We start from the raw sequence: 27,424 nt of genomic DNA on the forward strand, positions 1-27,424 counted from the left end.
AGTTTGAAGTCAGCCAGAGCAGCTGGGCAGCTGACAGGTGCTTCCCAGACCATGCACATTGCACTATAAAAGGGGGAAGTTTGCCGAGGATGAGGCTGAGCTTTACATTTGCATTGGTATTAGTTTTTCTGCTTCACCAAGTCCATTTTTATTTCAGCCCACAGGTCTCCTCTCCTTTTCCTGACCCTCCTTCTTGGCTGGGGAGGGCTCCCTAGGTGACAGACCAACTGCTGCAGTAGCTGACACAGGCTAAGCGTAGGTGAGTTTATATTAAGAAGGGAGAGAGACTCCCACTTTCTTACAGCTGCCACCTTCTCGGCAGTGCCCGGGTGTTCAGTAATGTGCAAAACCTCGGAAATGGACACCCCTAAAGAACGCAGAACTGCTCCTTTAGCTACTGAACGCGGCGCTATCAGTGCGAGCATCCGCTCTAACTCAGCAAGGAGTGCCGTGGGAGCAGGGATGCATAGGAGCGCTGCCGGCACACGCTCCCACGAATCTATTAAAGGTTTCTTCGCCACACAGGTCCTTCAGCACCGCGGCGCTTGAGCCACGGCCGCCGCCCCGGGGGCTGCTACAGCGGGCGGGTCCTGACGCTCCCCAGCACCAGTCACCCACTGTCAGCCACACCCCCATCCCCGGAGGTGCTGTTCCTCCGGCTGAAGGGGCCCAGCGGACTCCGCGGCCCTACCCACCGTGTGCCGGGGGGCGCGCAGGGGGCTGACGGCGGCTCCGCGTTCCCCTCCTGCTGTCCAAACTTTCCCGCCGCCGTCGCCGCCCGCCTGACGTCAGAGCGCGCCGCAGCCCGCAGGAAGTCACGTGGCCCAGCGGCCAGGCGCGCGCGGCTCGGGGCTGCGCTGCGCAGGCGCGTGCGGCGCCGCGGGGCTTTTCTCCCTGCGGGGGTCGCGCGTCGCGCCGGGACTGACGACGACAAACAACGACAACGGCGGCGGGGCCGCGGAAAAGGGGACAGGGCCGGCTGCGGACGGCGTAGTCTGGTGTCCCCCTGTTGACGTCGCCTAGCCAAGTTGCCCTTCCTTTCCCCTCCGGCGGGCGCGACGTGAAGGTGAGCGGCGAGAGGCGCGGGGGCACAGTCGGTTGAGGCGACGGCGGTTGTGGTGGCGGCGGCGGCAGTGACAACGACACAGGCAGGGGGCGCTGCTGCCCCCTCCGTGCTCTGTCGGCTGCCGTTAGTGCCGTGCGCATGCGCCCTGCGGCGCCGGTGGCGCTGAGGGGTGCGCGTGCCCGGCCCCCCCAGGCGGAGGGTGGGCACCGGCTGCTCCGGGCAGTGGTCATCCATGTTTGTCGCCTTCCCGTGCAGCCGCTTAACCGTGTCCTAGCCTTGCTTACGGTGACCCTCTGTCCCCACCGTGCTGGGCTTCTGGGCGCCTTTCCCTCACGGTGCTTCTCCCGACGAGTGCGGCGCCTTCCTGAGGGTGTCCACCCGCCCCTGTGCCTCAGCCTCCCCACAGGGCGCGGTGGTGGCTCTGCCCTCAGGTGCAGCGCAGGCGGCCGTGCTGGCTGGGGTGTGTGCTCGCAGGGTCCAGACCTGACACATAGTGTTGCACTGCTGCTTTGGAATCGATGCAAGGTCCCTGAGCAATGGCAGCAGCAGTGCTCAGGCCTGCGGTGGTCAGTACCTGTGAGGTGTCAGATACATGGTGCTCAGACGTGTGGGGAACCCGGAGTTAGCCAGGTCCTACACCAGCAAAGTTGGGGCTAGCAAAATCTATACCACATTGAAAAAGATGAGATTCTCCTACAGCCATGTAGTGTTTCTGGGCCAGTCTGTGTGCTGCTCCTAACAGGGCTCATAGGTCCTGCTTTTGTGCACACCTTGATCCTGCTCCCAAGTCCTTAGTCCTGCTGCTTCCCATCATTAGTTCTGCTGCTTATTCAGCCCCTTAATTACTTTAATTCACTAATGCAGCAGGGAAGAACAAGAAAACACCATCTTCTCAGGTCACAGAGTTGAACTGGCTTACCAGGCAGGAGTGGATGCTGCTGAAGGCTTTGCTAAGGCCTATAGGAAATAAAGGAGAGGGGGTTGGTATTAACCACGTGGCTTCTCCAAGGGCAAATCATGGCCTGGGAACTTGGTGGCTTTCTGTGATGGGGTTACAGCATCACTGGATAAGAGAAGAGCAACTGATGTCATCTACAGGAATTTGTGTGAAACTTTTGACACTGTCTTGCATGGTGTCCTGGTCACCAGATTGGGACTTGATGGGTGGGCCACTGGCTGGATAAGGAATTGGCTGAGGACCACGCTCAGAGTTGTTGTCAATGGCTCAGTGTCCGAATGGAGACCACTGACAAGTGGCCTCTGGCAAGGCTTGGTACTGGGACCACTGCCTTTGTCAGTGATAGGGACAGTGGGACTGAGACACCCTCACCAAGTTTGCTGATGGCACCAAGCTGTGTGGTCCAGTTGATATGCTAGAGGGAAGGGATGCTGTCAAGAGGGACTTGGACAGGCTTGAGAGGTGGGCCCAAGCCAACCTCATGGAGTTCAGCACGGCCAAGTGCAAGGCCCTGCGCTTAGGTCAGACCAGTCCCAAGCTGAACAAGGAATGTCTTGAGAGCAGCCCTTAGGAGAAGGCCTTGGGGGTGTCAGATGATGGAAAAAACTAGTCATGAGCCAGCAATGGTCACTGGCAGCCCAGAAGGCAGCTGTGTACTGGGCTGCATCCAAAACAGTGAGAGCAGCAGCACAGCATCCCGCAGCACTGCATCCAGCTCTGGTGTCCCCAGCATAAGAGGGACATGGAGATGCTGGAGGGGAGGGGGTGGGGTTGGAATTGAATGATCTTTAAGGTCCCTTCCTTGTGTGGCAAGACAGGAGAGCTGAGCTGCCCTTTTGGTATCAGTGGTATGACTGAATCCATCTCATGGACTTGTGCTGCAGGCCTGTGTTTTATTCAAACCCCAGCTTTTGCCTCTTGTGAAGACAGAGGCAAAAGTAACCACAGCAGGACTGGCACAGTGGGATCAGCCTAAGTCTGGAAGCAGTCCTTAGCTCATCACTGTCAAGGAAACAAAGTTTTCTTGGTGTTGTGAGCACGGTGCTTTCAGGACATCTTTGGTTGCCTTAAATGTGGATTTAAAATGCTGTGTTGGTTTCATTGTTTAAATAGGGGAGAAAAAAGCAGGAGGTTCTGGTTTTGGGTTAAGAATTTATGCTATCCTTCCTTAGCTTGCTTTCCACAGGGGGGAAGTTGCAGGGCAGGATAAGAACTGCTGTTCTGTCTGTGCATAGATTAGGGGAAGAATATCTAAGGTGGAGTGTAGAATGCCTCTCTGAGAGTATTTGTAGGTTTGCTGAATACTTGCATTTATCTTGGAGTAAATATCCAGAAGAGGCAGTGGAAAAATCTTCATGGTATAAAAAAGTAGAATTATTTTTTCTCCTCCTTCCAGCTCCTCTTACCACATTTTGCTGTTTCAAATGCCCTGGTGCTTGGGGGGGGTGTGTGTGTGTTTTGGTTTGGTTTTTTTCATTCACATTATCTTTGCTTTCTTAAAGCTACTTCCTTGTGTTTAACTGTGTCTCCCCTTCCCGGTATTGCTCACACATGATTTTATTTCACAGATTGCATTGGGTTGGAAGGGTCCCTCTAAGGTCATCTTGTCCAACTCCCCTGAAGTGAGCAGGGACACCTCCTACTAGATTAGGCTCATTTGAGGGAAGCTGAGGGATGGCAGCTGTTTTGCTTTAACAGAGTGAAGTTTTGACCCTGCTTTTACTTCTGATTTCAATTGTTTATCAGAATAGGACTGTGAGGCAGGCAGTAAGAGTCCTTTAATACTGTTCTACCACTGAAAGTGTCCAAAAAATGATGCTTTCCTTTTAATGGTGCAACTTGCTATAGCCCTCAGCTATGTACAGTGTCCTTCAGCTGATTATTAATACAAATGTCTTGCTGGAGGGATTGAACAGAGCTTGAACTTCGGTTGGGAGTTTCACCTGGCTTATCTTTCCAAGGTGGTTGTTGACCTTTTGCTATCTTGAGTGGTCAGCTCACAGCAGGTAGAGAAACGGATATCCAGCTAAGGAAGCCTGATTTGCACAATAATTTGAAGAGCATTTCCATTTTTGTCATCCTGCTGTAGAATCGGGCTTCCTCTCTGATGGCTGTACTCACGTTTCCTTCTGGGTAGCCTTGGCAGAGGGCTGAGAAGCCTTTCATATGGTGATTGCTACATTAATTACTTTAATTTTTGTGTTAATTTCATTTTCAAACAGCTGTCTGCTTCTGGCAGCTTGGCTTTGTTTTGCTGATGTGAAGTGCTGCGCTGATGGGCAGTTTTCAAGGACTGACTGAAGTGATTGATGCATTGAAAAGGTTTGCTATTTTTCAAGGTGAATCTGCACGTTCAAGTCACTACCCTCTGTCTAGTTCATCCCTGATGTGTAGGGGCCTGATTCGGAGGTTCTCAGAACTTGGTTTGCCGTGAAAATCAGTGACAGTTGGTAAAAGAGCCCTAACTGAAGAAACGAAAAACATCTGGTTAGGCATAGCACGGTGACTGCCACAGGGACTAGCAAGTAAGGATGTGTTAGAACGGTTTCAGAAGCAGGCCTGGAGGGTTTTGGAATCACTGCTCCTTGGTAGGGCCTCGACAGTTGATGGAGTGAGTAGTTTGCATTTTTGACATCACACAGACAATTTTTCAGTAAGAAGCTTTACTGTTGCCAGCTCTGTGAATACCAAATGGGTGTCTGAGTATATCTTTACATGTTATTTATTCATCAGGATTATAGATGCTTCTCAATCAGAGTGACCTTTGCAGTGAGCTCTTCAGCTTCTGTGTCTGACAACATAAATCCAGCCGCTGGATTTATGACACTTACCCTCTGAGCATGGTCCTCTTCCCAGCCTTTTCTGAAGGCCTCTATATAATCCAGACTTTTTTTTCTCCCCTGCTTTACTTTTTGCAGAAGAGGGCAGCTTCTGAAGTGTGTGGTGCTCCGGGGTGTCTGTATGTTCTTTCTAATGGTTCACACTGGGACATACAGGGAGTGGAGAACAAATGATTTCTCATCTTTTTCCAAGTCCAAGAAAATGTGAGGGAAATTGCTTTTTAGATGTATTTTTTTTGTGGGCTCTTTAGCAAGTAGCTTGCTCTTCTGGTAACAGAGAAGTGTCCTTATTAAAACACATTCTGTGACCATATTCTGCTGTACAGAATTCATTTGTATGGATTTTAAACAGCACTGCTTGTCTGGTAATGCACAAAAGCAACTGGAACTGCGAATCCCATGGCTGCTGCTGAAATCCAGAAGCTGCTGCTAGAATTCTAACAGGGAGGGCAGGCTGTCCACAAGGCTTTCTGAATTCATAGTACAAATTGTAACTGGGAAGCCTGCAGTTTGGTGCCAGCTTTCCTCCAGTGAATCTCTGGGGCTAAAGGGCAGAAGTAGGTGCCACGAGACACGAGTTCCAGCCTAATCTTCACCACACAGTTTTTCTGTGCCCTAGTTTTCCTCCTTTTCTCTATGCTTTGTGTTTTTCTACACTACAAATAATGACTAGCACATAGTCTCACAGGGGCTGTGGGGAGTAGCTAAATAGAATGAGAATGCTTACTCCTCGACATAAAACTATTTTGATTCTTCTCAAAGGTTATATTTGACTTTCAGTTGACAGGCTGGCAGGAATGGAGACTGAAACTGCAAGAGACAAAGCCATGGAAGAAGAAAGCACTGAGCAGAAAAAGGAGAGAGAGAAGAAGAAGAGGTCAAGGGTGAAGCAGGTGCTTGCTGATATAGCAAAACAAGTGGACTTCTGGTTTGGTGATGTCAATCTGCACAAAGACAAATTCCTCCGGGAGCAAATCGAGAAGTCCAGAGATGGATGTGAGTTTATGGTCACTGTGTTTCAACGTGTTTGCCTTCCTCCTACACCATGCTGCTGGTAACAGTTACAAGTCACTTTGGGGTGCTGGGGTGCTCCTGGGGAAGATGCTACTTTCATGCTAGAAACCAGCATTAGGGTTGGCAGCTGAGGAGGCAGAGCTCGGTACTAGTTGTTAGAAACTGTGTTTAGTGTTCTCTTTGCCTTTGCTAACAGTTGCACATTAGAGGCATCTGCCAGGGCCGAAAGGACTGTCTGGGAGACCTGGTTTTCTTTTTTAACTGTGTAATTTAAAGAATAAGCAAAGAAACAAAGAGTCAGCAGGGGAGGTACAGTACTTGGCCTGTAGGGTAGCTAGATGCAGAAATTAAAATGACAGTTGGATTTGTGGGTAGATATCGATAGCTTTTTGTGTTTTCTTCACAGATTTGCTATGTGAGAAATTGTTTGCTACTCTGGGCCTCTTTCCTATAGACAATTTCTGATGTGATTTATTTGACCCCAGAGTAGGAAGTCGAGCTTAGTTCTGAAACTATTGACTCATTTGTAGAAGAAAGTGATTTACACATTAGCTCCAGTGACTAGAATGCATTTTTGCCACCAGTGCATGTGTCCAGCTGCATTGTGTGAAAGGGGAGCCTGCCTACTGCTTGGAGTAGTCTTCAATTACATTGAACTTCAAATGGGCTTTAAAGCAAAAAGGCCTTCAGAGAAGTAAAATTTACCCTGCGTTTTCCACAGCTGCCAGAGCTTGGATGCCTTTAACTTACTTAAGACCAATGCAACATCATTTTGTGTCAAGGTTTTTGGCAGCATGACTCACTGCAACTGGAGTGGGAGCTGGGGCTCTTTTGTGTTGGGAAGGCTGCCTTAAACACTTAATTGAGTGCTTGAAGGAGAGGCATGTTTTCAATGCAAATTGGTTTTGTATTGTAAAAGTCCTTTAGAAAAGGGGGGGGGGGGGAGGTTCTTCCTTTCTTTTCAAAGACAATACTTATCAGTGGGGAGGTGAAAGAACAAAATTCCTTTTGAGAAAGGTTGCCACAAAAGAAAATGAAATATAGGTTTACTTGAAACTTCAATTTTGACGGTGAAAGCTTTCTGTAAATCCTTGGCAGCATGATGACGTACTTTGCAAAAATAATAGCAGAGCCTTACTGCCAGGTTAGAACACATAACTCATGCCTTCTAGATTACCCTGATTTCATCATTTCCCCCTCTCTTTTTATCCCTAGATGTCGATATATCCCTACTTGTTTCTTTCAACAAGATGAAGAAATTGACTACTGATGGAAAATTGATAGCTCGAGCAGTTAAAAGCTCATCTGTGGTAGAGGTCTGTAGTCTTTCCCTCCTGTGTTTGCTAATGCTGGATAATAATGATATTGGCCCTGGTGAGACCCCACCTGGAGTACTGCCTCCAGTTCTGGAGTCCCTATTACAAGAGGGATGTGGAGGTGCTGGAAGGTGTCCAGAGAAGGGCCACAAGGATGATCAGAGGGCTGGAGCACCTCTCCTGTGAGGACAGACTGAAGGAGTTGGGGCTGTTCAGTCTGGAGAAGAGAAGGCTCCAAGGTGACCTAATTGTGGCCTTCCAGTATCTGAAGGGGGCTACAGGAAGGCTGGGGAAGGACTTCTCAGGATCTCAGGTAGTGATAGAACTAGGGGGAATGGAATGAAGCTGGAGGTGGGGAGATTCAGGCTAGATGTGAGGAGGAGGTTCTTCACCATGAGAGTGGTGAAACCCTGGAATGTGTTGTCCAGGGAGGTGGTTGAGGCCCTGTCCCTCGGGGTGTTTAAGACCAGGCTGGATGAGGCTCTGGCCAGGCTGATGTAGTGTGGGGTGTCCCTGCCCATGGCAGGGGGGTTGGAACTAGATGATCCTTGTGGTCCCTTCCAACCTTGAATGATACTATTGGCACTGAAAGTGGCAATAATCTTGTGGGAAATGTTCATTTCTTGTTACTTGTAGCTGGATTTAGAAGGGACTAGAATCCGAAGACGCCAGCCGCTGGGTGAGCAACCAAAGGATGTGGATAGTCGAACAGTCTATGTGGTAAGCTTGGCTTGAGATGTGCCTGGTGTTAGGCAGGGACCTTTTATTGCTGACTCTGGAAACTCCCTTTAACTTTCTTGCTGCTAATTAATTCTTTTAAGAATTCAAACCCCGCTGAGCATTGTCAGTGATGATCTAATTGCATGGGATTATTTACTGCATTAAGAGCAACAAAGCCAACATCAAGCAGCCACCTAGTTTTACCAGAATTAGCAGGTAGATGTTCTTTGTGCATGCTTAGTGCAGTAAGTGCATTTCTGGAATCAGAAATGCACTTGTGCATCAATATTTTTGTTGAGACAGGGAGGGGCTGAGCGGGTGGCTGGCTGCTGTTGCTTGTAGTAAACCATCTTGATACCATGGCAATGCAGCAGTGAGAAAATGACATGTTCTTTCTTTCTTTCTTTCTCTTTTTTTAAGGAGCTGCTGCCCAAAAATGTCAATCACAGCTGGATTGAGCGAGTGTTTGGGAAGTGTGGTAACGTGGTTTACGTCAGCATCCCCCGGTATAAAAGCACTGGTGATCCAAAGGGCTTTGCTTTTGTTGAGTTTGAAACTAAAGAGCAAGCAGAGAAAGCTATTGAGGTGAGTAGTGGTGCCTCTGGTCTGTTAAACCTCCTTCCTGCTTGTCCCTGTGTGATAGGGATGCTGCAATCTTCACTAACTCACCTACTGACAAAATAATTCCTAACATAGCCTAAATTCAAGCACTTAGCTCAGCAGGCTTTGTGTTCCTGTCTCCTGCCCCCAGAGCTCCAGTCATTTCCACAGTTAAAGTGTAATTTTAGCGTTAACCTGGAGACTTGGCAGAAACTTCCAAGGGTGTTTTTAGGGAATAATTTAGTTGGCCACTTTTGGCATCCTTTAGGGAAATTGAGATCTCTGTATCACAGAGCAATGGCTGTGAAATTCCATCAGATGAGTGTGGTCATACCTAATATTCTGTATTTAAATCATAGAGTAGAATCAGAGATTCATAGAATAGCTCAGGTTGGGAGGGAACATCTACTCCAACCTCCCTGCCTTGGGCCGAGACACCTCTCAACTAGACTGCTGCTCAAGGCCTCAGCCAGCCTAGCCTGGAATACCTGCAGGAAAGAGTCATCCACAGCCTTCCTGAGCAGTCTGTTCCAGTCTCTTACCACCCTCCTACTGATCTTCCTTAGATCCAGTCTAAACCCACTGTACCTCAGCTGCAAACCATTCTTCCTTGTCCTGTCTCTAGACACCCTCGTGAAAAGTCCCTCTGCAGCCTTCCTGAAGGATTGCTTCAGGTATTGGAAGGCAGCTCTAAGGTCCCTCCAGAGTCCTCCCTAGGCTTATCCCCAGTTCCCTCAGCCTGTCCAGAGGTGCTCCAGCTTTTGGGTCATCTTTGGATTTCCTCTGGACTCACTCCAGCTGCTCTGTGTCTTTCTTATGCTGGGGAGGCAGTTTTTGAGGTGGTGTCTCAGCAGAGCAAAAGGCAGAATCCCCTCTCTTGCCCTGCTGGCCACTCTCTTAATGTAGCCTAGGATTTCAAATGTGATTTGAAAGTTGAAAAGCACTTCTGTTTCTGTATCACAATGGTAACAGACACAAAGACATCACACTAATAACATGAAATCAAGCAAGCTCTGCACTGAAAAAGCAAACCCATGGGGAAAAAGGCCCCAACCCACTGAGAGAAAAATGTTTACCCCTCTGGAGTCATGAGGGGCTATCAGAACTGCTGTTTTTCACTGGCTGATGATTTGTTGAAATAGAATGCTCAGGAATGGTTTGTGGATTTTAATAGTTGTCTATTTTTGTAGTTTCTGAATAACCCACCAGAAGAAGCACCACGGAAACCTGGGATTTTCCCCAAAACAGTGAAGAATAAGCCTGTTCCTAGCCTGAATGCAAGTAACAGCACTGTGGTAGGTAAGTGTTAAGTTGCTGTGATCAAGAAACAAACTGGTTTGTGCCTCTGCTTCTGAAGAAAGGCTTTTGAACTGGTGTGATACTGCAGTCTAAGTTCACTGTAAAGATAAAATGCATATTGCTGTTTGCATCTAAGCATTTTACAATTAGCAAAGGACCCATTTGACACAGATTGCTTTAAAAAAGTTTAGTATTGAAGGGAAAGATCCAGACATAAAAGCAACATTCTACTTAAAACCTTAGTTCTGCTCAGTTTGGGATCATCTGACATATTTCAGAGCAAACCTTGTGATATTCTTCTGTCTGCTGAAACTTCTTTTGAGAGAGCTATGAAGACAGTGGGGCTTTGCCTACCTTCCTCTTTGGAACTCTTGCTTTTGAGCAGAGCAGTCCTTAGTGGAACAAGTTTTTCATGATGTAGTTGCCCTTCCATGATGGATAATTACTCATAAAAACCTGAGAAAAGAATCCTGACCTGGCAGCTGAAGGTGTTTGCAGTAAATACAACCTACTACACCTTACCCAGCAGCATCACAGAATGATGATGCAGCTGTGGCCACCGAAACATTTTTCCTCAGTTCTGATTTATATTACAATTTCCCAGACTTCAGACATCTTCCCATCTTTTTCATGAGCATGATGATGAATCCTGTTCCTCATTGTTATTACTAATCCTTTATTACACCAGTAACTGCTGGGACCAAAAATAAATCAGATGAAAGCCATGCCTGTTTTTAAGCCATGCTTTAAACCCACTGAAGTGACTTTCTGTTGCATCCTGCCTCAGATAACTTGGGGAGAAGTAGACAGTGCTGAAAATTAGTTATTATTTATTTAGCTATGGTAATATTATTTAATTTAGAAGGCAAATAGTTGTTCATTATGTAAATGTTGTGATACATTTATTGGGTTGAGTATCTCCTTTTTATTCTCCATAATTTTCTTTTCTCTTTTCCTTTTTCATGCCTTTGTTGCTTGGCCTGGAAAGAGGAAAATGCCTCTTCTCAAAGCCAAGTAAAGGATGACCTAAAATGTGCATCTGCTAAGGGAGAAGCAAAGAAGTCTAGCTTTTCAAGTGAGAGTAAGTACTCCAGTCACTTGTGACCCAGAGATCCTTCTCACTTTGTGAGACTGAGTCTCATCTTATTTCTCTTCTGCTTAAACTGCCTGGGAAGAGCTTTGTGCCAATGTATTGCATCTCTCCTGTAGTTAGAGATGGGTGTTCCATTGCACATCACAGGCTATCATGACACGTGGTATTGTGATTGTTGATTTAGCTCAGGTAATTTAATCTAGGTTTTAATCAGTGTTTTAAATGTTGTGTTTTTAATACAGAAGAGAAGAAAAAGAAGAAGAAAAAGAAATCCAAAGTGAAGAAAGAGAGCCATCATGTACAAGCAGCTGCAGAGACAAAGGAGTCAAACACAAACACTACAACAGAGCAAGTACCCAAATCCAAAAGACACAGGACTTCCTCGGAGTGTTCAGAAATGGAGGGGATTGAGATTCACAGGCAGCACTCAAGGAAAGAGAAAAGAAAATGGGACAGAACAGAGAGCTCAGAGGCACCTTGGGAAAGCAGGCCAGGGAAGAGAAAAAGAACCAGCTCTGGAGACGGTGAGACATCAGCTCCCAAAGTCAAGAAAACTGTTCACAAGGATGAAGTTCCTCCTGTAAAAGAGGAAACCACAGAAGCTCCAAAGGAATCCAATGGTAACATTTATTCCATGTCTTCTTAGCATACACAAATGAAATCAAATGGCAGATCTTACAGATTGTCCCTCATAACTAAGCCTTTCAAGTCCAGGCAAGGAGAAAATCTTGAGTTACAGAAATTGCATTCTTTGCAGCTGAAATTGTGTTTGTAGGGGCCTACAAATGAAGAAAGTAGAATTTTAGTATGCTAGAGGGTGAGGAGCAAGTGAGGAAAGAGGGTTTGCAAAGAACACTGAGGGAAGGCAACAAGAAAAGTATCATCTGTGAAATAGAAGTGCATTAGTGAAGTGACTTGCTGTGGCTAGAGTCTGTTACTTGCACTGCATAACTGAACCTTGGGAATGCTGGTGAAATACCCAGACAGACTTTCTGTCTTTGAAAGGCTGAAAACTGGTAAAGGGTTTTTCCTGGTTGAGACAGGAGGTGAAAAATGGTTGATCTGGTGGAGGGCATAACAAGGTCAGATGAGGAATAAGTGATGTTCCCTGCAGTTAAATTTAAACCTTGTGCTGAGTCATTCCAAGGAGATAAAATGCATGGAGAAGAGGTTAGAACTTCTCAACACTGAAGCAGGTAAATTTCATCAGAAGTGAAAAGTTCACCAAATTTAACATCAGTGAAGTTCTACTGAAGTATGGATTAGAGAGTCAGCCTTGGCAAATGGTGACAGTACAACAATCTAGATAAGATTAAAATACAAAAGAATAATATGATCCTGGTTTCTTACAGGAGATAAGGAAAAAAGAAAAGCAACAGATGGGATTAAAAGTCGCTTTGAAATCACATGTGGGCTGACAAGAACCCATGATTAGAGGCTCCACTCAGGTAGTTAAGTGGACTAGAAATAGGGAGTAGGCTCCTGTTTCTGGGAAAGGATTCACCTACAGATTTGAATCAGAAAATCAATGTTCATTAAGCTTTTTTTTATAACAAAGTAAACGGTATCTTTCGACATCTGTCACTGTATAACAAAATATGTTGTGGCTGTTTGGACTTTTTAATGCAGACATTTCAGCAGAAGAGGACAAAGATAAAAAAGACACATCCCTTTCAAAATCTAAAAGGAAACACAAGAAAAAACACAAAGAAAGGCACAAAATGGGTGAAGAAGTCATTCCTCTCAGAGTACTCTCCAAGTAGGTTATGAAACAACTGTGTGAGCAGCTTCTGGTACCTGGGGGAGAGGGGCGGGGGGCAGTGTTTACTGGTTAGTGGAACCTGGCTATCTAAAAAGAGTATTCTGATAATGACTGCACACAGAGGGGGGAAAAAAAATAAAGGTTTTATTTATCGACTACCTCCAGTCCTGGATTAGATACAGGCTGGGTAGACTCAGCTATCCAGTGGCAGGAATTGCATAATTCACACATTATGCAATCATTGTACATTTTGCAGGTCGATATTGCATTGTTTATTATGTTGTAGATTCAATTGCAAAAGCAGTAGTGAAGGCTTTGGCCTTTATTTGACTGGCCAGCTTTTGCCTTTTTGAAACCTCAGGTATGTTTGGGGAGGGGGGGTGTGGGTGTGGGTTGGCATTTCTTTGTGGCACCTTTTTATTAGTTCAAGTGTATAAAATGTTTTCCTGGACTATGCAGTTGTATGAACCCAAGTGACCAAGATTTACATACTTTATTGAGCCTTTATTGCTTAACAGGTTTATATACAGTGCTTTCCCCATATTCCCAAGCTTTTTGCAGTATTTTACTTCAGATTTTTAAGATCCTTGCATGTCTGACAGGCCATCACCATTGCTAAAGTGCAATTCCAACATTTTATACCACAGAGTTGCATATTAGCAACAGTATTAGCCTGTAGCTGTAAAGGTTCAAATTGCCACGTGTACGAGCGGCTTAATTGCAGTGAAGTGCAAATACCCCAACATGGAGCTGGTTCCAAATGATGTTACTCCAGAAGTGTAACAGAAAATATTCCTGTAACCGTTGGGCTTTTAGGAGTCACCACAACTAAAACATGGAAGCACTTACTTTGTAGGCATCCAGCAAGCACCTCCATGTTAAAGTAGAGGGGGTCCTTGCCATCCTGTGCTATACCGTGATAGCAAAACTGTGCTTTATTCTGTATCCCAGAGGCCGCGCTTGCTTTGAAAACACAGTTCTAGGAATTGGAAAGGGTTTTCAGTGGAGGGAAAAATAGGATTCACCACCACTAAAACATGGAAGCACTTACTATTCAGGTGCAAAGCAAGTACATCCACATTTAAGTTGTGGGGATCCCGAAGTGGAGAAATACAACCCAAGAAAAGATCCTTCAAACAACAATGAAACTTTTAAACAGAGTGCCGATAACGCAACAATAAACCTGTGCGGGTATCTGTTACTGCAAGTAGGCTTCTTTGAGCCCGAAACAGCCTGAAACTTGAGGATCCACCGCCACTGAAACATGGAAGCACTTACTTTTGTAGGCAGCAGGTACCTCCATGTTAAAGCGAAGGGAGTTCCTTTACAGTTGAGAGATCGGTTCAAATATTTCAAACACACAGGCCGCTGAAAAGTTGTCTTGTTCAGCAACACTTAAGTTCTTGCTGGAGGAGAGTGCCTTCAACTGCTTGCAGCCAAAATCCTTCGGTTTTCGTTCTCGTGGATGTGAAAATCATCCAGCTGAAGCGTAGCGAGAAAAAAGAAAAGCCAAAACGAAAACAAAAAAAAGCCCCAAATCCTGTGAGGTATTTCAGTATTGCGATCAGGATTCACCTCTACTAAAACATGGAAGCACTTACTTTGTTTAGATCACAGAAAGCACCTCCATGTTAAAGTAAAAGGGGTCCACAAAAAAATAACAACAATAATAACCCGGAGTTCTCGACGATGCTTGGTCCTTTCCCACCGAGACTCGGAGACCTCTGCAGCAAATAGAGAGGAAAGTTTTAAGTTTTAGTTAAGTGTAGGCAAAGAAGAACAAAAATAAGTTTGAAAAGAGCATAAGATTGCGAATACTTGCCTGACTCAGTCCCCATGCTCTTCTCTTCCTTCGAGTCAAGTTAGCTAGCAGGACTTCCTTCAGCTTGTATTTATACCATACCTTGCTAAGGAATGGTGTTGCCTTTTTATCTCTAAGAATCATTAGGTGGGTCTTTTGTTATTTTAATGTCTTTGCTCTGCTGAGAATGTATGATCCTGGGTGAGTCTGGATGCTTTTTTTGAAGTATACAGTTGTCAATGTTAACAGCTAAAACCATTACCACAAGATATCCTCCTCTTTAAAAATCCTCTATCAGCTTGTTTGATAGCACAGATTAGGGTAACAATGAGTCGTTCTCACAGTGGCACTATAGGCATTGTGTTGCTGTGGAGCAAAGCTCTGGCTGTTTGCAGAAACATCTCCATGTTAAATGTATGTAAATATATAAATTGCTTCCATGTGGTGGTATTTTTTAACCAAAATGCATTTGAATAGTAAGGAATGTTCTTATCTCAGTGGGTTTTTGGTGAGTTTAACCAGTTGTTGATTTTCCATCAGTGATTTATTTTTTCCCCCCCTCCCCCTAAAAACCGAAGTGACTGATTCTTGGTATAGTAACACAGGAGTGGGTTCACTGAACTAATTCACTGAATTCAGAGTTCACTGTCTCTGAATTAACCCTGAATTTAGTGCTTGTGGTCTGTGGAGTAGAAAACATAATTTACCAGGCTGTTCTATATGCTTCCTGAGTGTGTAAAACAAATTTGGGCGTCATAATCTGAACGCTAGGCCTGGGATGGTAAAAACTAAAGAAAATAACAATAACATTTAAAAAGCAGCTATAAACAAGGCTTAATTTAACCTAAGTGTAGGGAGATCACTGATGGCCAAACTGGCCTGTACTGCTCACCAAGTTCAGCTGAAGCTATAAATTGAGTTTTCATCTTCTTGTTACCCAAGGATATTTTCTCGTTTAAAACTGACATCTTCTACTTGCATTATAGGACCGAATGGATGGATTTGAAGCAAGAATATTTGGCCCTTCAAAAAGCCAGCATGGCTGCCTTGAAGAAAACAATGGCACAAATCAAAAATGAATCTGTGGCAGAGATGGACACTGAGTCTGGTAGGCAGCAAAAGCCTCAGTCAGAAAATGATGAATGAAATCCTGCTTGTGATGCCTTTTCTCTTGTGTTCCCCATGGTTCCAGTACACAGACAGGAGTGATTTAAGACCCTGGTCCACCAGAAACACTCCCAGTTGGTTTTATTTTCTAAAATGCTGATGCTTTCTTTTGCCAAATATTACTAACAGCAGCTCTCCTTCATTTAATTAGATTTGGGACTAAGGAATTTTGACAGTAAAGCCTAAACAAGTCATTTCAGCATATTCCAGCTTCTTAACCTTAGAGCTCTTTTTAGGTAATTGTTATCATAAAAGCCTCAGAGAGGTAAATCAAGACCCAGCTTTTCTGATTAATTAACTCGGGCCTGGTTTGCTTAAGCTTAACCATACCTGCAGCAGTTTCTCTAAGGCATTCCAGAAAACGGCTTGCAGTGGAGTTTTGTCAGCTTGATGGTTGAAGAAGCTTTGTCATTTTGACCTCTTTGTTACATTTCTACATTTTTTAGATATAAATTTGCCCTTTGGTTTTTTTGCCCTGAATCCTCTGTACTTCACTTTCTTACATCCTGACATTTCAGTGTTTGTCTGCTTGTTTTTAATCAATCTAGAATTACGAGTTCAACTATAAATTACAATGAATAGAATGTGAAATAATCTTATAAGACCTTTGAGGCTGTAAAAAACTTCTTAAGACTCTTTTCTTGAGGCTGTTTTCTTTTTTTCTTTCTCTTTTTTTACTCATATTAACTTTACCTTCTTCACAATCTCGATCTTAGATTAAAAAGCAAACACAAATTAATCTGCAGGACAAATATTTGATGACCCTTGCTCCATATCTTGTGTGCATCGTGTTGCTTATGTGCTTTCATAGCATCTTCGTTTGTCAAAATAATGAATTTATTCGGGTTTGGTGGTTTATGTTGGGTTTTTTTTCCCCTTCTCCGTTTTCAAACTGCCCAGCCACCAGTGAGGACTGCGCCCACCCCTCCAAGGCCAACACAATGGGGCCCCGCTTTGTGAGTGGAGTGATTGTGAAGATCATTAGCACGGAGCCCCTGCCGGGCAGGAAGCAGATCAAGGTAATGCCTTTGTAACCTCAGGGTAGCTGTTAGCCTTTCCTCTTACAGTGCCCCCCAAATGTTTTGAATATGGAATACCACTGAAACAAGTCTTGCTGTTTTTAGGTTTGGGTTTTCTTTTTTCCAGTTGTTTGGCCAGTGGCTGTGTAGAGATTCTTCTGCAGTAGCTGTTAATTGCAGATTTTCCAACGGCAAAATTAGTTCAAGAGAATGTTTCAGAGCAAAAGTGAGCCTTTGGAGTGCTTCAAGCAATGTCAAGTTTACAGTGAAAATAATGACAAGTAATGCTCTAGAGGATGAGTAGTTCTTTCCAGTTTAAAAAGAAGTCAAGGACAAAGTGGGTGCAGTACTCTGTGTTTGTCATCGTGCCAGTCATTCCAGCACAATTCAGATCAAGACATTGCTATTAGTCTATTGGAGTTTATACTCTTAACAGGAATTTGGGGACAAGAAAATGCTCTCTGCATGAGAAACAGCTTTTTGACTTCGGGTATGAGAAGGCAGCTTTAAGGTCCCCTAGGGTCCTTTTTTCTCCAGGCTGAACAACCCCAGCTCCCTCAGCCTGTTCTCAGAGCAGAGGTGCTCTAGCCCTTGGCTCATTTTTGGCCCTCCTCTGGACTCACTCCAGCAGCTCTGCGTCCCTTCTTACACCGGGGACACCAGAACTGGAGGCAGTTTTTGAGGTGGGTATCTGTATTTGTCCCATAGCAACTGCTCTTCTTTCTCATTTAAAAAAACAAACCCAACCAGCCAAAACAACAAAACCCAGAAGAGCAAACAAAACCAAGCCACATGTGAGGTAGGATATTTTCTTTTAAGAAATTAAAGGTTTAAGGTGCATCCCTTTGAAGTGGCAATATTAAAAGTTTTCCACAGGCAAGAGATTTATTTCCCAGATCCTGTATTTTCCATACATGTGACACAGGGCTTTTTTTCTCTCCCCACAAGTTGCAATTTTGGATGGATATATCTGGAAATATCTGAACAACTCATCCACGTTGGCATAAATATTTAGACCACTTTGGACAATAAGAGGATGGTTCAAGATGGGAGCTCTGAGGTGACTTTTTTAATAACAGAAGAGCCCATTTGAAATCATTGGCTGCTTGCAAGCCTGTGAGGTTTAGTGTGTGCATGAACCTAAGTAAGATGAGAACCTTGCTGAAAACAAACCGATGGTGGAGTTTCAACCTAATCAGTCTTATCAGCTTGGGTGTATTTGTAGGCAGTTGTCTGAGTGCTGGAGACATTGAGAGAATGTGGTACTTGTCACTGTAAAGTCTGAGGGCCCCTTTGACTGCAGCGTACATCTCACTGGGTTAAGTTTGTGTCACAGCTTAACAGAGTGCTCAGGATGTCAGCTTACTCTTCCTGCTAGAGCTGAAAACAAACTTATTGTAGCGCTTTCAGGTATTTTGAGGTTAGTGTTAGGGGAAACTAATCATAAAGTAGAGGGGAGCAATATAAGGTTAAGGTAGTCCTTCCATGTCATCAATGGGTAGGCAAAATATTTCCTACAATGTTACCAAGCAAATAAAGCCAGATTTTATGAGGGACATAGAACTGGAGAATACAGCTGTAGTTGAAAGAAGCAATCATCTTGAGGATGCACCAGCCCTTTTTTCAGGTCAGCAGTGGAAGCTGCAAACTGTATCAGGCTCTAATAGTTGCTGGCAAAAGCTCTCTTTGACCATACTCCTGGACTGTCACAGCTACATCCAGCACTGCCACAAAGCAATATATCTAAGCTGATCTTTCCTCAATAAGCTTCAAGACTTTATCTGTGTTTCCCAGAGTGGGAAGATCTTTGCAGAGTAGTTTCAGTATTATTTTGGTGTTTTAACATTTTACTTCACAAGGTCTGTATTTTGCTACTAAGGCACATCTCAGAGATGTAGTGAAGTTGAGTTGTTCTGGTTTGCCATGTAAACAGGACTTTGGAATAATAGAATTAAGAGTGGAGAGCAGCTTTGCTTGGCTCCTAAATGATCTCAACAGTACTGGCACTTGATTTTTGTTCTGTCTTAAGGCTGTTGGTGGTAGTGGAGGGTTAAAAGCGGGGTGTAATTCTTGAATGGAAGCATCTTACTTGAGCTTGCCTGCTGTGAACCAAATTGACTAGGAATGTGTGGTCTTAGCTAATTTCCCTAACAGCAGGTATGAAAAGTGAAGTACTTGATCTGAAAGAGCATGTGTGACTCCTCAGCTGTCAGGGAGAATTTTCAGGCAGAGGTCACTTCATAAAGATAGGAAGGGTTGGTTTACTACTGCTCCTTTCTCAAACAGGGTTGGTTTACCACTAATTTATCACATAATCTGCCACGAGTGAACTTGCTTTTACGTATTTTATGCATAGAGTGAAGCTAGGGCTTTTTTTTTTCCTGTTGGACCAACATATTTCCGTGTTGTAGTACACATTTTTGCTTAAAAAAAACCCAAAAGTCCATGCAGTATTGAAATAAATGGGGAAATACTGATGTTCCATTAGCAAAATTATTCTTATGTGGAAAAAAATAACTGCTTGAAATTGTTCTTGGCAGGCAGGAGGAGAGAGAAACAGATGTTGCAGGGTCTTAAATCAGAATCCAGATATGTTGAAGTATTAATTCAAAGCTGTTTGTAAAGGATCAAATGAAAAAGTTCAGTTGCTGCCTTTCTACTTCATGACCTTTTTGACAGTGTCAGTGATCTACAGAGAGTCCAAAAAAGTTCCTCATTTGATACTCTTTTTGTGTTCCCTGCCTTGCTAGAATGCTTTGGCAGTGCTGGCTGAAGCTGCCTATGTGGATATGCTGGAGGGAGACACAGAATGCCATGTCCGTTTTAACACTCCAGAGGACGCACAGACCGTTGTGAGATCACACAAAGAAATACAGATCAAAAACAACTGGAAATTCGAAGTTCTCACTGGTAAGACTTCTCTCTCTCTCTCTCTCTCTCTTTTTTTTCCATGGTAGTACAGGAGAGCCTGTGAAAAGTACTGTGGAAAGGATTGTATTGCATGGTGGCTTCGTGGGTATGTTTTGTGTAGCATTATTTTGTTCTGTGCTGTTTTTTTCTTTTTGCTGTTACAGTGAAATTGGTACAAAAAAACCAAACACCCAAGAGTTTTATGGCACTGTCCAGACCAAAACAGTAATTTTCCTTGCCTTTATCAACTTAATCCTCTTCTTTAGAGATTGATGGATGCCATTTTTAGTGGCAGTTGACTGTAGAGCTTAATTCACGTCGCAGCTTTATGAATTTAACGTTCTGATGGTGCAAAAGAATTTTAAATGAAGACTTTCTTGTGTGTGAAATAGCAGGACAAGGATCTAACAGCATGGGTGCCCTTAGAGTGCTTTTAGCACTTGCCTTCTAATTAACCTTTCTTTTTTTTTCCAGGAAGGTGAATAACTTATGCCTGACTAATGCCTTTTTTTTTTGATTGTATTTACACTAACATCTTTACTGGTTTACTTTGGAGTTTTATCCTAATGTGGGTTGCTTTTGTCTCTGACATTACTTTGCTGTTCTACATTGTATTATCTTGTATTAGATTGGAGTAGTCTTCCAAGTGCAGAGAGATCTTTTTATGGATGTGAGGGGAGGAAAACCTCTCAATTTTGTTGTTATATTCATAAAACTTTTAAGCACTAGACATGTACTAAAAATACAAATGGTCACACACACACAGAGGAAAAAAGGCCAAAACTCAGATAAAACAATCCAAATGAGTTTTGTTCATCTGTGCATTTAAATGTTTTCCACCCTCCTGCACAGATCCTCACACAGGGCCAGTTCCCTGCATGCAGGGCTGTAAAAACCCATTAATGTCAATTAAGGCTTGCAGAAGGAAGAGCTAAAATGGAAGCATTAACCTTCAGGATAATATAAAAGTTAATTAAAGTTTGAGACTCAGTGAATGCTGCTAATGTCATTTGGAGATAGTTTTGTCTCCAGAGCATTCTGCATTCCAGAACTTGAAATACAGCATTATGCAGTTGTGTGCTTTGTGTGTGTTTGCCTCTGGTTTTGTATCCATATATAAAAGCATAGTAGTAGATCAGGAGTAAGTACTACATTGTAGGAGCTTCCCATTCATAGTCTTAAGATTATTTTTTTTCTCTCAGTCTGGCTCATTGAAATGAGAATGGAAAAGCTGATGAAGAATGCAGGAGGATTTCAGCTTTTCCTGGTGGCATAAAGTAAAGGCAGTGAATGAGGATGAGAAAAGAATCTTTAACACACTCTGCCGCAGGGACTAAAACCTTGCCAGTAGCATTTTTGCTTTTTAGAACTTTTACAACCTCAGCTTTTCATCTGGCAATAGAATAAGCATCCATGGTAATGGTTAGATGCTGTTGTGATAGAATGTATAAAATATGCTGTTAAGATACATGCAAAAATGGTTCTCAGAAGCATTAATTCCATAACTTTTTGTGGGAATCTTTTCCAAGATGATTTGAAAACTCCCCTGTTATCAAAGATCTCCTGTGAGACTGTACAACAAACATTACATCACTTCACAGAGCCCATCACCATAATTGCAGCACAAACCAGAGGAAACAGTGGCAAACTGCTTCTCGCTGCAAAACAACTTCCTCTCGTTTCCCCCTCACGTCCAACCATCCCAAACCGTCTGTGAAGTCCCCAGAGTTTGCTTCTAACAATGGCTTTGATGAAACAAAATCATCTCAGCCGTTTTTTACAGTAATTCTTTTTTTCTGTTTGATTGTTCAAAACTGGTCAGAGGTTGAGTACATCAGTAAATCAAAGGGCCTCTGAGTGCTATGGTGAAACTCGAGCAGGAGCTGAGCTGCTTCTGCTAATTACATGTAGAGAGTGGTGTTCGCACATTCCCTCAGCTCTGCTTAAGCTTGTGAAACTCCTTGCTCAGGAAAACTTACTTGGCAATCCAGTCCTGAAGTTAATAAAATGCATAGGATTTTGGTTGAGGTCCTGTCCAGCTTGTACAGAGCCAGAGACCTTGGTGTCAGCTTTGAGCTTCTTTGGACAGTGCTTCTTTGCTTTGCCCACCTCTGTGTGTGCAGCTCAGATGTTGCAATGCTCTAGGACTTCTTTCACTATGAAGTTTCAGACTGATGAGGAAATAGTTGTTAGGTTTCCCTAAGAGGTAATTTTACCTTGGCAAAAAAATCCCTCTTCCTCACAGCTGAAAACACTGCATCCACTTGTGTTAAATACATTTATTAATGTGTTCTACTGTTGATTTCTTTTTCCAGGTGATCATGAACAGCGTTACTGGCAGAAGATTCTAGTGGACAGACAAGCTAAGCTTAACCAGCCTCGAGAAAAGAAGAGGGGCACTGAGAAGGTAATTTACAAGTGAAGGTTTTACCTGTGCAACCATGATTGAAAATATGACTCTCTGTGTAGGTTTCTTCTCTTTTTGTTGTTGGTTTTTTGTTTTCCCCCCAGTACTTTAACATTTGACTGCATGTTTAATTAGTTAAATCACTTTCTACTGACTTTGCAGCAGGGTGTTACAGTCACAAAATAGAGAACGTGTGGCTGTCCTGGTCCAGTTGCCAAGTGCAAGGCTGGTCTTTGTAAAGCCAGTTGGAGAAAGTTAGATCCATGACTAAAGGCATGAAGTTAATTTCTAAGCTGGGTTTCCTTTAAAATCCTGTCTGGGTAAGCTCATTTAAAAATGAAGTAATTTTGATTTGTTCTAGTGTGATAAAGTGTAGTGCTTTAGGCTTCATTCTCTAGTATGATAAAGAAAATGGGTTTCTTCAGAGTGAATCCGGTTTTTTTTACCTCCCATAGTTGATGCAGGTTTATTTAGTTCTGTGTGAATGCTGGTGTGTTCCTAGTGTAGTCAACAGTCTGTGCACCACTCTGTTCTGATCCAGAAAAATCCAAATGCTGCTGCAAGCATCCATAAGCTGAGCAGCAGCAGCATCCAGACCCAAACCCCCTCACATCTAGGGAAATTCCTTTCCAGCCTTGACTTTGACATGCCTGTGAGGCCACAAGGAACTCGCAGGCTGCAATCTCCACTCTTGCCCCCGAAGATCCTTCCAGGCAGAAGCATTCTTAATTGAGCTACTTAGCTCCTTTACCTGGCAGAGAGGAGCCAAGAGTATTTCACAGCCGTTTTATTGCTAGGTTTACTTCACAGGCTACTGATAAGATTTCTGAGTTGGCTTTAACCTGAATCTTTATGCTGCTGCTTGCAAAACTTCAAAATCATCTGACCTTAATTATTTGCTGGTGACTTTGGAGACTTTTTGTTTCCTAGGCACCCCAGTGACCACGGTGCCGTAAATTTCCTCCTTGTTCCCTATGTAATTGAAAAGAAAGATGACATTGACCTGAAGGAGCAGCAGTTGTACAGGTCAAACCCTTGCCTTGTACAAGGCATGCTTTGCATGTATTATCTTGTTGGTCTAAATGTTCTGTCCGAGCTCCTGCAGACAAATGAATCTAGTTCTTTTAAACAAAAACTGTGCATAAAGTATTTCCCCAGATGACTGATTTAATTATCTTAAAAGCATGGAAGTGACATTGGCTCAAGACATTAGTCTTTAGCACAAGCAGTGAGGGAATGTGAAAGATCTACAGCTATAGAGCTTTTTACTGAGCACTGCCAGGGTTTCCTTCAGTTGTTTTTTTTTTCCCTCAGTGTACTTTTACTTTTTGAAACAAAAGGTGCCAGTGGCACCTTCGACTTCAAGTTGGAGGTGTCCTGCACTCTGGTTTCTCCTCTTCCTCTTTTGAAGGTTGGCATTTGTTGACCAAACTGGTGTAAATTGGCCAGTAATGTACCTCATTGAGGCTTGCAAATATAAACTGTCTCAGTTCTGCCTGACAATAGCAGCACTGGGGGTGCAAACTCCTGTTCCTCCCCCTTACCCATCACCTTGCAGCTCTGGGAGGTGTTAACTTCAAAGCTCAGTGAATGCTATTTAAATGCTAACACCGTGAGGCAAAACATCTAGAAAAGAATGCCTCCCTGGAGTAAGTAACTCTTAACCCTGTGGTCACTTTTTGACAGGCTCTATCCCAGAAATAGGGACTGGTAATAAGAAAAACAATGCTTCATTCTCTATTTATTAATACTAGTTTTTATCTTGACCATTCTTCCAAAGTAGAAGTTGGCTTCTGTTGAAGGTCATCATGAAAGGGAAAAAGTAATGAAACGATTCATAATTAAACACATACAGCTGACTATGCCATTAGTGTATCTTCCTTGTAAAGATTATCTTCTGTTAAAGGGGTTTTAATCCCTTACAGGATCTCTCTTTGAGGATGAGCATTTGTCTCTTAGCTGTTTTATAATAGAGACAGCGTCTTATACTTTCTTTCAATTAGTATTTAAATGCAGGCATTAAAGTTCCATTCATACAGGCTGTATAGCTGCAGTGCTCTCATTGTCTTCACAGCAATAATGAGCATACAGATTGGTGCATGGCCCCTGCCAAATCCATGTTTTCTTTCTTGTTCACCTGCATGATAAAACCACCTTAGTGATTCAGTGCTACAACTGCAAGTCCTTCTTACCAGAGCTGTTTCCTTAGGGCACTGCCAGTTTCTGCAGGCCTAAAGCAGCTCCTGACTTTCTAGCCTTAAACTCAGGGCTGATTGAATGCTCCTGTTACAACTGCAAAGCCAGGAGTGCCTCCAAGCTTCCCACTTTGTCCTGGGCTTTTGGGGGAGGTGGTGCTGCTGAACCTACTTTACACCTTGTCGGGCCCCTCACACAGGAGGAAAGGAGGAAGTTTAAGAGGGTGGGAGTGGTGGTAGAAGTGAAAGGCATTTGGTGAGGAAGTGCGAATTGGGTATTTGGGGAGGGCGGAATAATTTGCAAAATATATGGGAAAGGAGGATAGTGGGAATGCCTGGGCACAGCCCACACCATTCCTTCTCACTCTGCCCGGGGGCTCTGCCCTTGCAAGACAGACCAGTTCCCTGTCTGAGCGCTGGTGAGAAGTCTCGCACCAGAGCACAAATGAGCCCCTTTCCCTGGTTCTCTGCTGAAGGGCGGGGTAGCTGTTGGGAGACAGGACTGATGTGCATATAAATGAGTGCAAATACTGGATTGATTAGCTGGAAATGGCCTTGAGGCCTCTTGCAGGTTCTGAGATGCTGACACAGAAATACCAGTATGAATTGGGCAGTTCATATCTTAAAGCTTTCCTTCCAGTGTTTGTGATTCTCCATTCCACGTGTTGAATCAGCAAGCCACTGTACTCATTGCTTCCTGTTACTTTAACTCTTAACCCACTTTTTAGGTACCAGAAAGGGAAGGGAAGTTGTAATTACGTCTTCAGATCAATTTTATTTCTGGAGAGTGTTTGAGAAGCCTTCTGTCAGAACTTGTGCTCTGATGCTGCTGAGAACAAGTTAAGGATTGCACTCAAGTTAAATACTGGGGGCCACAGGGCAGCGTACCAGTAAGACTGGTGGTGTAAGGACATTGCACACAGCCAGCATCCATGGAACATCACTGTGGGGTGGAATTCCTGGAACTTTTCAAATCTAACAGACTGTCTGCTGAGGAAGTGACCCTTTGCCTCAACACCACCTCCTATGTTCTCAGTAGTCTCCACCAGTGAAGTTGATGCAGATTGATGCTGGTGCCTTACAGATGTGCCTAGAGTCAGAGCAACTTCCTGCTTTCTCACCTTCTACTCAGATTAGGCAGCCTGTCTTGTTCCTTGCATTTTGTTTTGTCATTATTTGTTAGCTTCTTTTTCACAGTTAACCTCCTGAGCTCTGGTTTATGGTTGAAGAATCTTAATGGGGAAACAAAGCTTGTACCTTTGCTTCTGGGTATTAATGTGACTTTGCTGCAGCACTGCCAGTACATCTGGGAACGTTCTAATGTGGGTGCTTGAAAACCAAGTATGCTTCTAATGGTGTTCTCAGTTTTGCTTTCTGCCTGAAGACACTGTACCCAGAAGTTAGAAATCAGCGGCTTAGTTATGTTCCACATGAGTGTTTCTCACGCTGGAAGCTGCTAACCCAGGTGATTTAGGCGACTGGTCAGACTGGGGTCGGAATTAAGGATTTGCAGCGTCAGTGTTCCTCCAAACTGCACCATTAGCTCTTGAGAATCATTCCCAGCAGGCTTGTGATACTGTTGTGCTGATTTCCCAGCCTGAAGGACGGTCCCCATCTGGATTTCAGTGCTTTTGTTTCTTTGCTGAGTGCAGAAAATGACACAATATTCCTAAGGCATTCTTTTTGTGGTCTGACCTGGTTTTTCTTAGCTCAGTAGCAGCATGAATCCAACAGAGTGTCTGTTTGTTTGTTAACTTACTATATGAGACTGTGCTTTTGGGGATGATTTTTGAAGTTGTGATTTTTGTTTACTTCAACCTTGTTGAGAGGGAAGAGGGGAGGGAATGAAAGCTGCTGTGCAGAGGCTGAAGAGATGCATCACTGTTTTTGCTGGTTCTGAGACAAATTCTATCAGGGCTGCTTTAACTGATGTTGTTAGATGCATGGGTTAGCTCAGCTGTTCAAAGATCAGCTTTTCCTTATGGAGCTTGATAAATAGTCAATAAGATGGTCATGACTGTGAGGTAAGATCACAAGAAGATATTTTTCCTCTAACCTTTTCTGCCTTTTTTTTTTGTCTTGTTTGCAGTTGATTGCCAAAGCTGAAAGAATGAGACTTGAAAAGACTCAACGAGCAAGCAAACATATTCGCTTCACTGAAGAGAAGTAACCAAGACCTGGTTGTGATCTTCCAAGTGAACTAGATACTTAAAAAAGAAAAACACAAAAGGAAAACAACCCCCACAGCCACCACTGCTTACAGCAACTAAACCCTTTCTAAGGAGGCATCACAATCAGTTTGATTCATAGCGCTGCAGACTGCAGGTATGAAGATTGTTCTGAGTCCCGTTTTCAATAGGCTGAATGTTTACTGCTTCTGAGCCTCTGGGTAAAGCTTTCTGGTTAAAGAGAAAAAAAAAGTGTAAAAAGAGGTCTGGCTTTAGTTCACTTCTGTGTTTTGGGTTTGGTTTTTTTTTGTTGTTGGTTGGTTTTGAATTTTTTTTGTTCCCTTCTTTTTTTGTTTTTGTATGTTGAAGTTTTATACACTAGGTTATGAAATAAAACGATTGACACATTTCCAGTTGTCCATCTAATTCTTCAGTCTGCTTTCTGGCACTGTAAATAAAACTGCTTAATGTTGAATAAACCTCTCTGGGCCTCTGCTTAGTCCATCAAAGTGTTCAAAAAGACAGTAGAGTTACTGTGTAATCTTCCTTGTGATTGAAAGTGACAAGCAGTGTCAGAAAATCTCACTGAGAAGGGGAAAAAAGCTTACTTTCAGTGTAGTGTGCACTTCATGCATGGAGACTTTCAGTTTTTAGAAGACTCTTCAAGGGAAGAAATAAGAAAAGCTTTATTTGTTGCATAGATTCGTAGAATGGTTTTAGGTTGGAAGGGATCTTAAAGATCATCCAGTTTCAACCCTGCTGCCACGGGCAGAGACACCTCCCACTGGACCAGGTTGCTCAAGGCTTCATCCAACCTGGCCTTGAACACCTCCAGGGAGGGGGCATCCCCAACCTCACTGGGCAGCCTGTTCCAGTATCTCCCCACCCTCACTGTACAGAATTTCTTCCTAATCTCCAGTCTAAATCTGCCCTCATGAAGCTTCACTCCATTCCCTCTCATCCTGTCACTACAAGCCCTTGTGAAAAGTCCCTTCCCAGCTTTCTTCCACCCCCTTCAGGTACTAGAAGGCTACTCTAATGTGTCCCTGGAGCCTTCTTTTCTCCAGGCTGAACACTTCAGCTCTCCCA

The 27,424-nt window shown here is 43.8% G+C and overlaps 2 protein-coding genes across 2 annotated transcripts in view; both read left to right on the forward strand.

Moving 5' to 3' along the window:
• Positions 1 to 253, forward strand: part of ALPK1 (alpha kinase 1) — an 88,115-nt gene extending 87,862 nt beyond the window's left edge. Inside the window, exon 21 of the mRNA XM_068153829.1 lies at positions 158 to 253. The gene's annotated coding sequence lies outside the window, so the exon portion shown is untranslated. The remainder of the gene's footprint in view (positions 1 to 157) is intronic.
• Positions 254 to 877: 624 nt separating this feature from the next.
• LARP7 (La ribonucleoprotein 7, transcriptional regulator) lies at positions 878 to 26,744 on the forward strand. The gene is made up of 14 exons (XM_068153830.1): positions 878 to 1,066; positions 5,645 to 5,860; positions 7,094 to 7,194; positions 7,831 to 7,914; positions 8,335 to 8,499; positions 9,705 to 9,813; positions 10,802 to 10,894; positions 11,149 to 11,526; positions 12,536 to 12,665; positions 15,456 to 15,577; positions 16,537 to 16,655; positions 19,406 to 19,565; positions 21,881 to 21,972; positions 26,257 to 26,744. The coding sequence occupies exons 2-14, from the start codon at positions 5,662 to 5,664 to the stop codon at positions 26,335 to 26,337; spliced, it is 1,833 nt and encodes a 610-aa protein (XP_068009931.1). The 5' UTR covers positions 878 to 1,066; positions 5,645 to 5,661; the 3' UTR covers positions 26,338 to 26,744.
• The last annotated feature ends 680 nt before the right edge of the window (positions 26,745 to 27,424 follow it).

This window comes from Melanerpes formicivorus, unplaced genomic scaffold, assembly GCF_026170545.1.
Source record: "Melanerpes formicivorus ecotype bairdi unplaced genomic scaffold, bMelFor1.0.p_v2 SCAF_27, whole genome shotgun sequence".
NCBI classification, from domain to species: Eukaryota; Metazoa; Chordata; class Aves; order Piciformes; family Picidae; genus Melanerpes; species Melanerpes formicivorus.

Coding starts and splice junctions, on each gene's coding strand:
- LARP7 (XM_068153830.1), top strand. CDS start 5,662: ATGGAGACTGAAACTGCAAGAGACAAAGCCATGGAAGAAGAAAGCACT. Junction 7,195..7,830: donor AAAGCTCATCTGTGGTAGAG/GTCTGTAGTCTT, acceptor TGTTACTTGTAG/CTGGATTTAGAAGGGACTAG. Junction 21,973..26,256: donor AGAAGAGGGGCACTGAGAAG/GTAATTTACAAG, acceptor TCTTGTTTGCAG/TTGATTGCCAAAGCTGAAAG.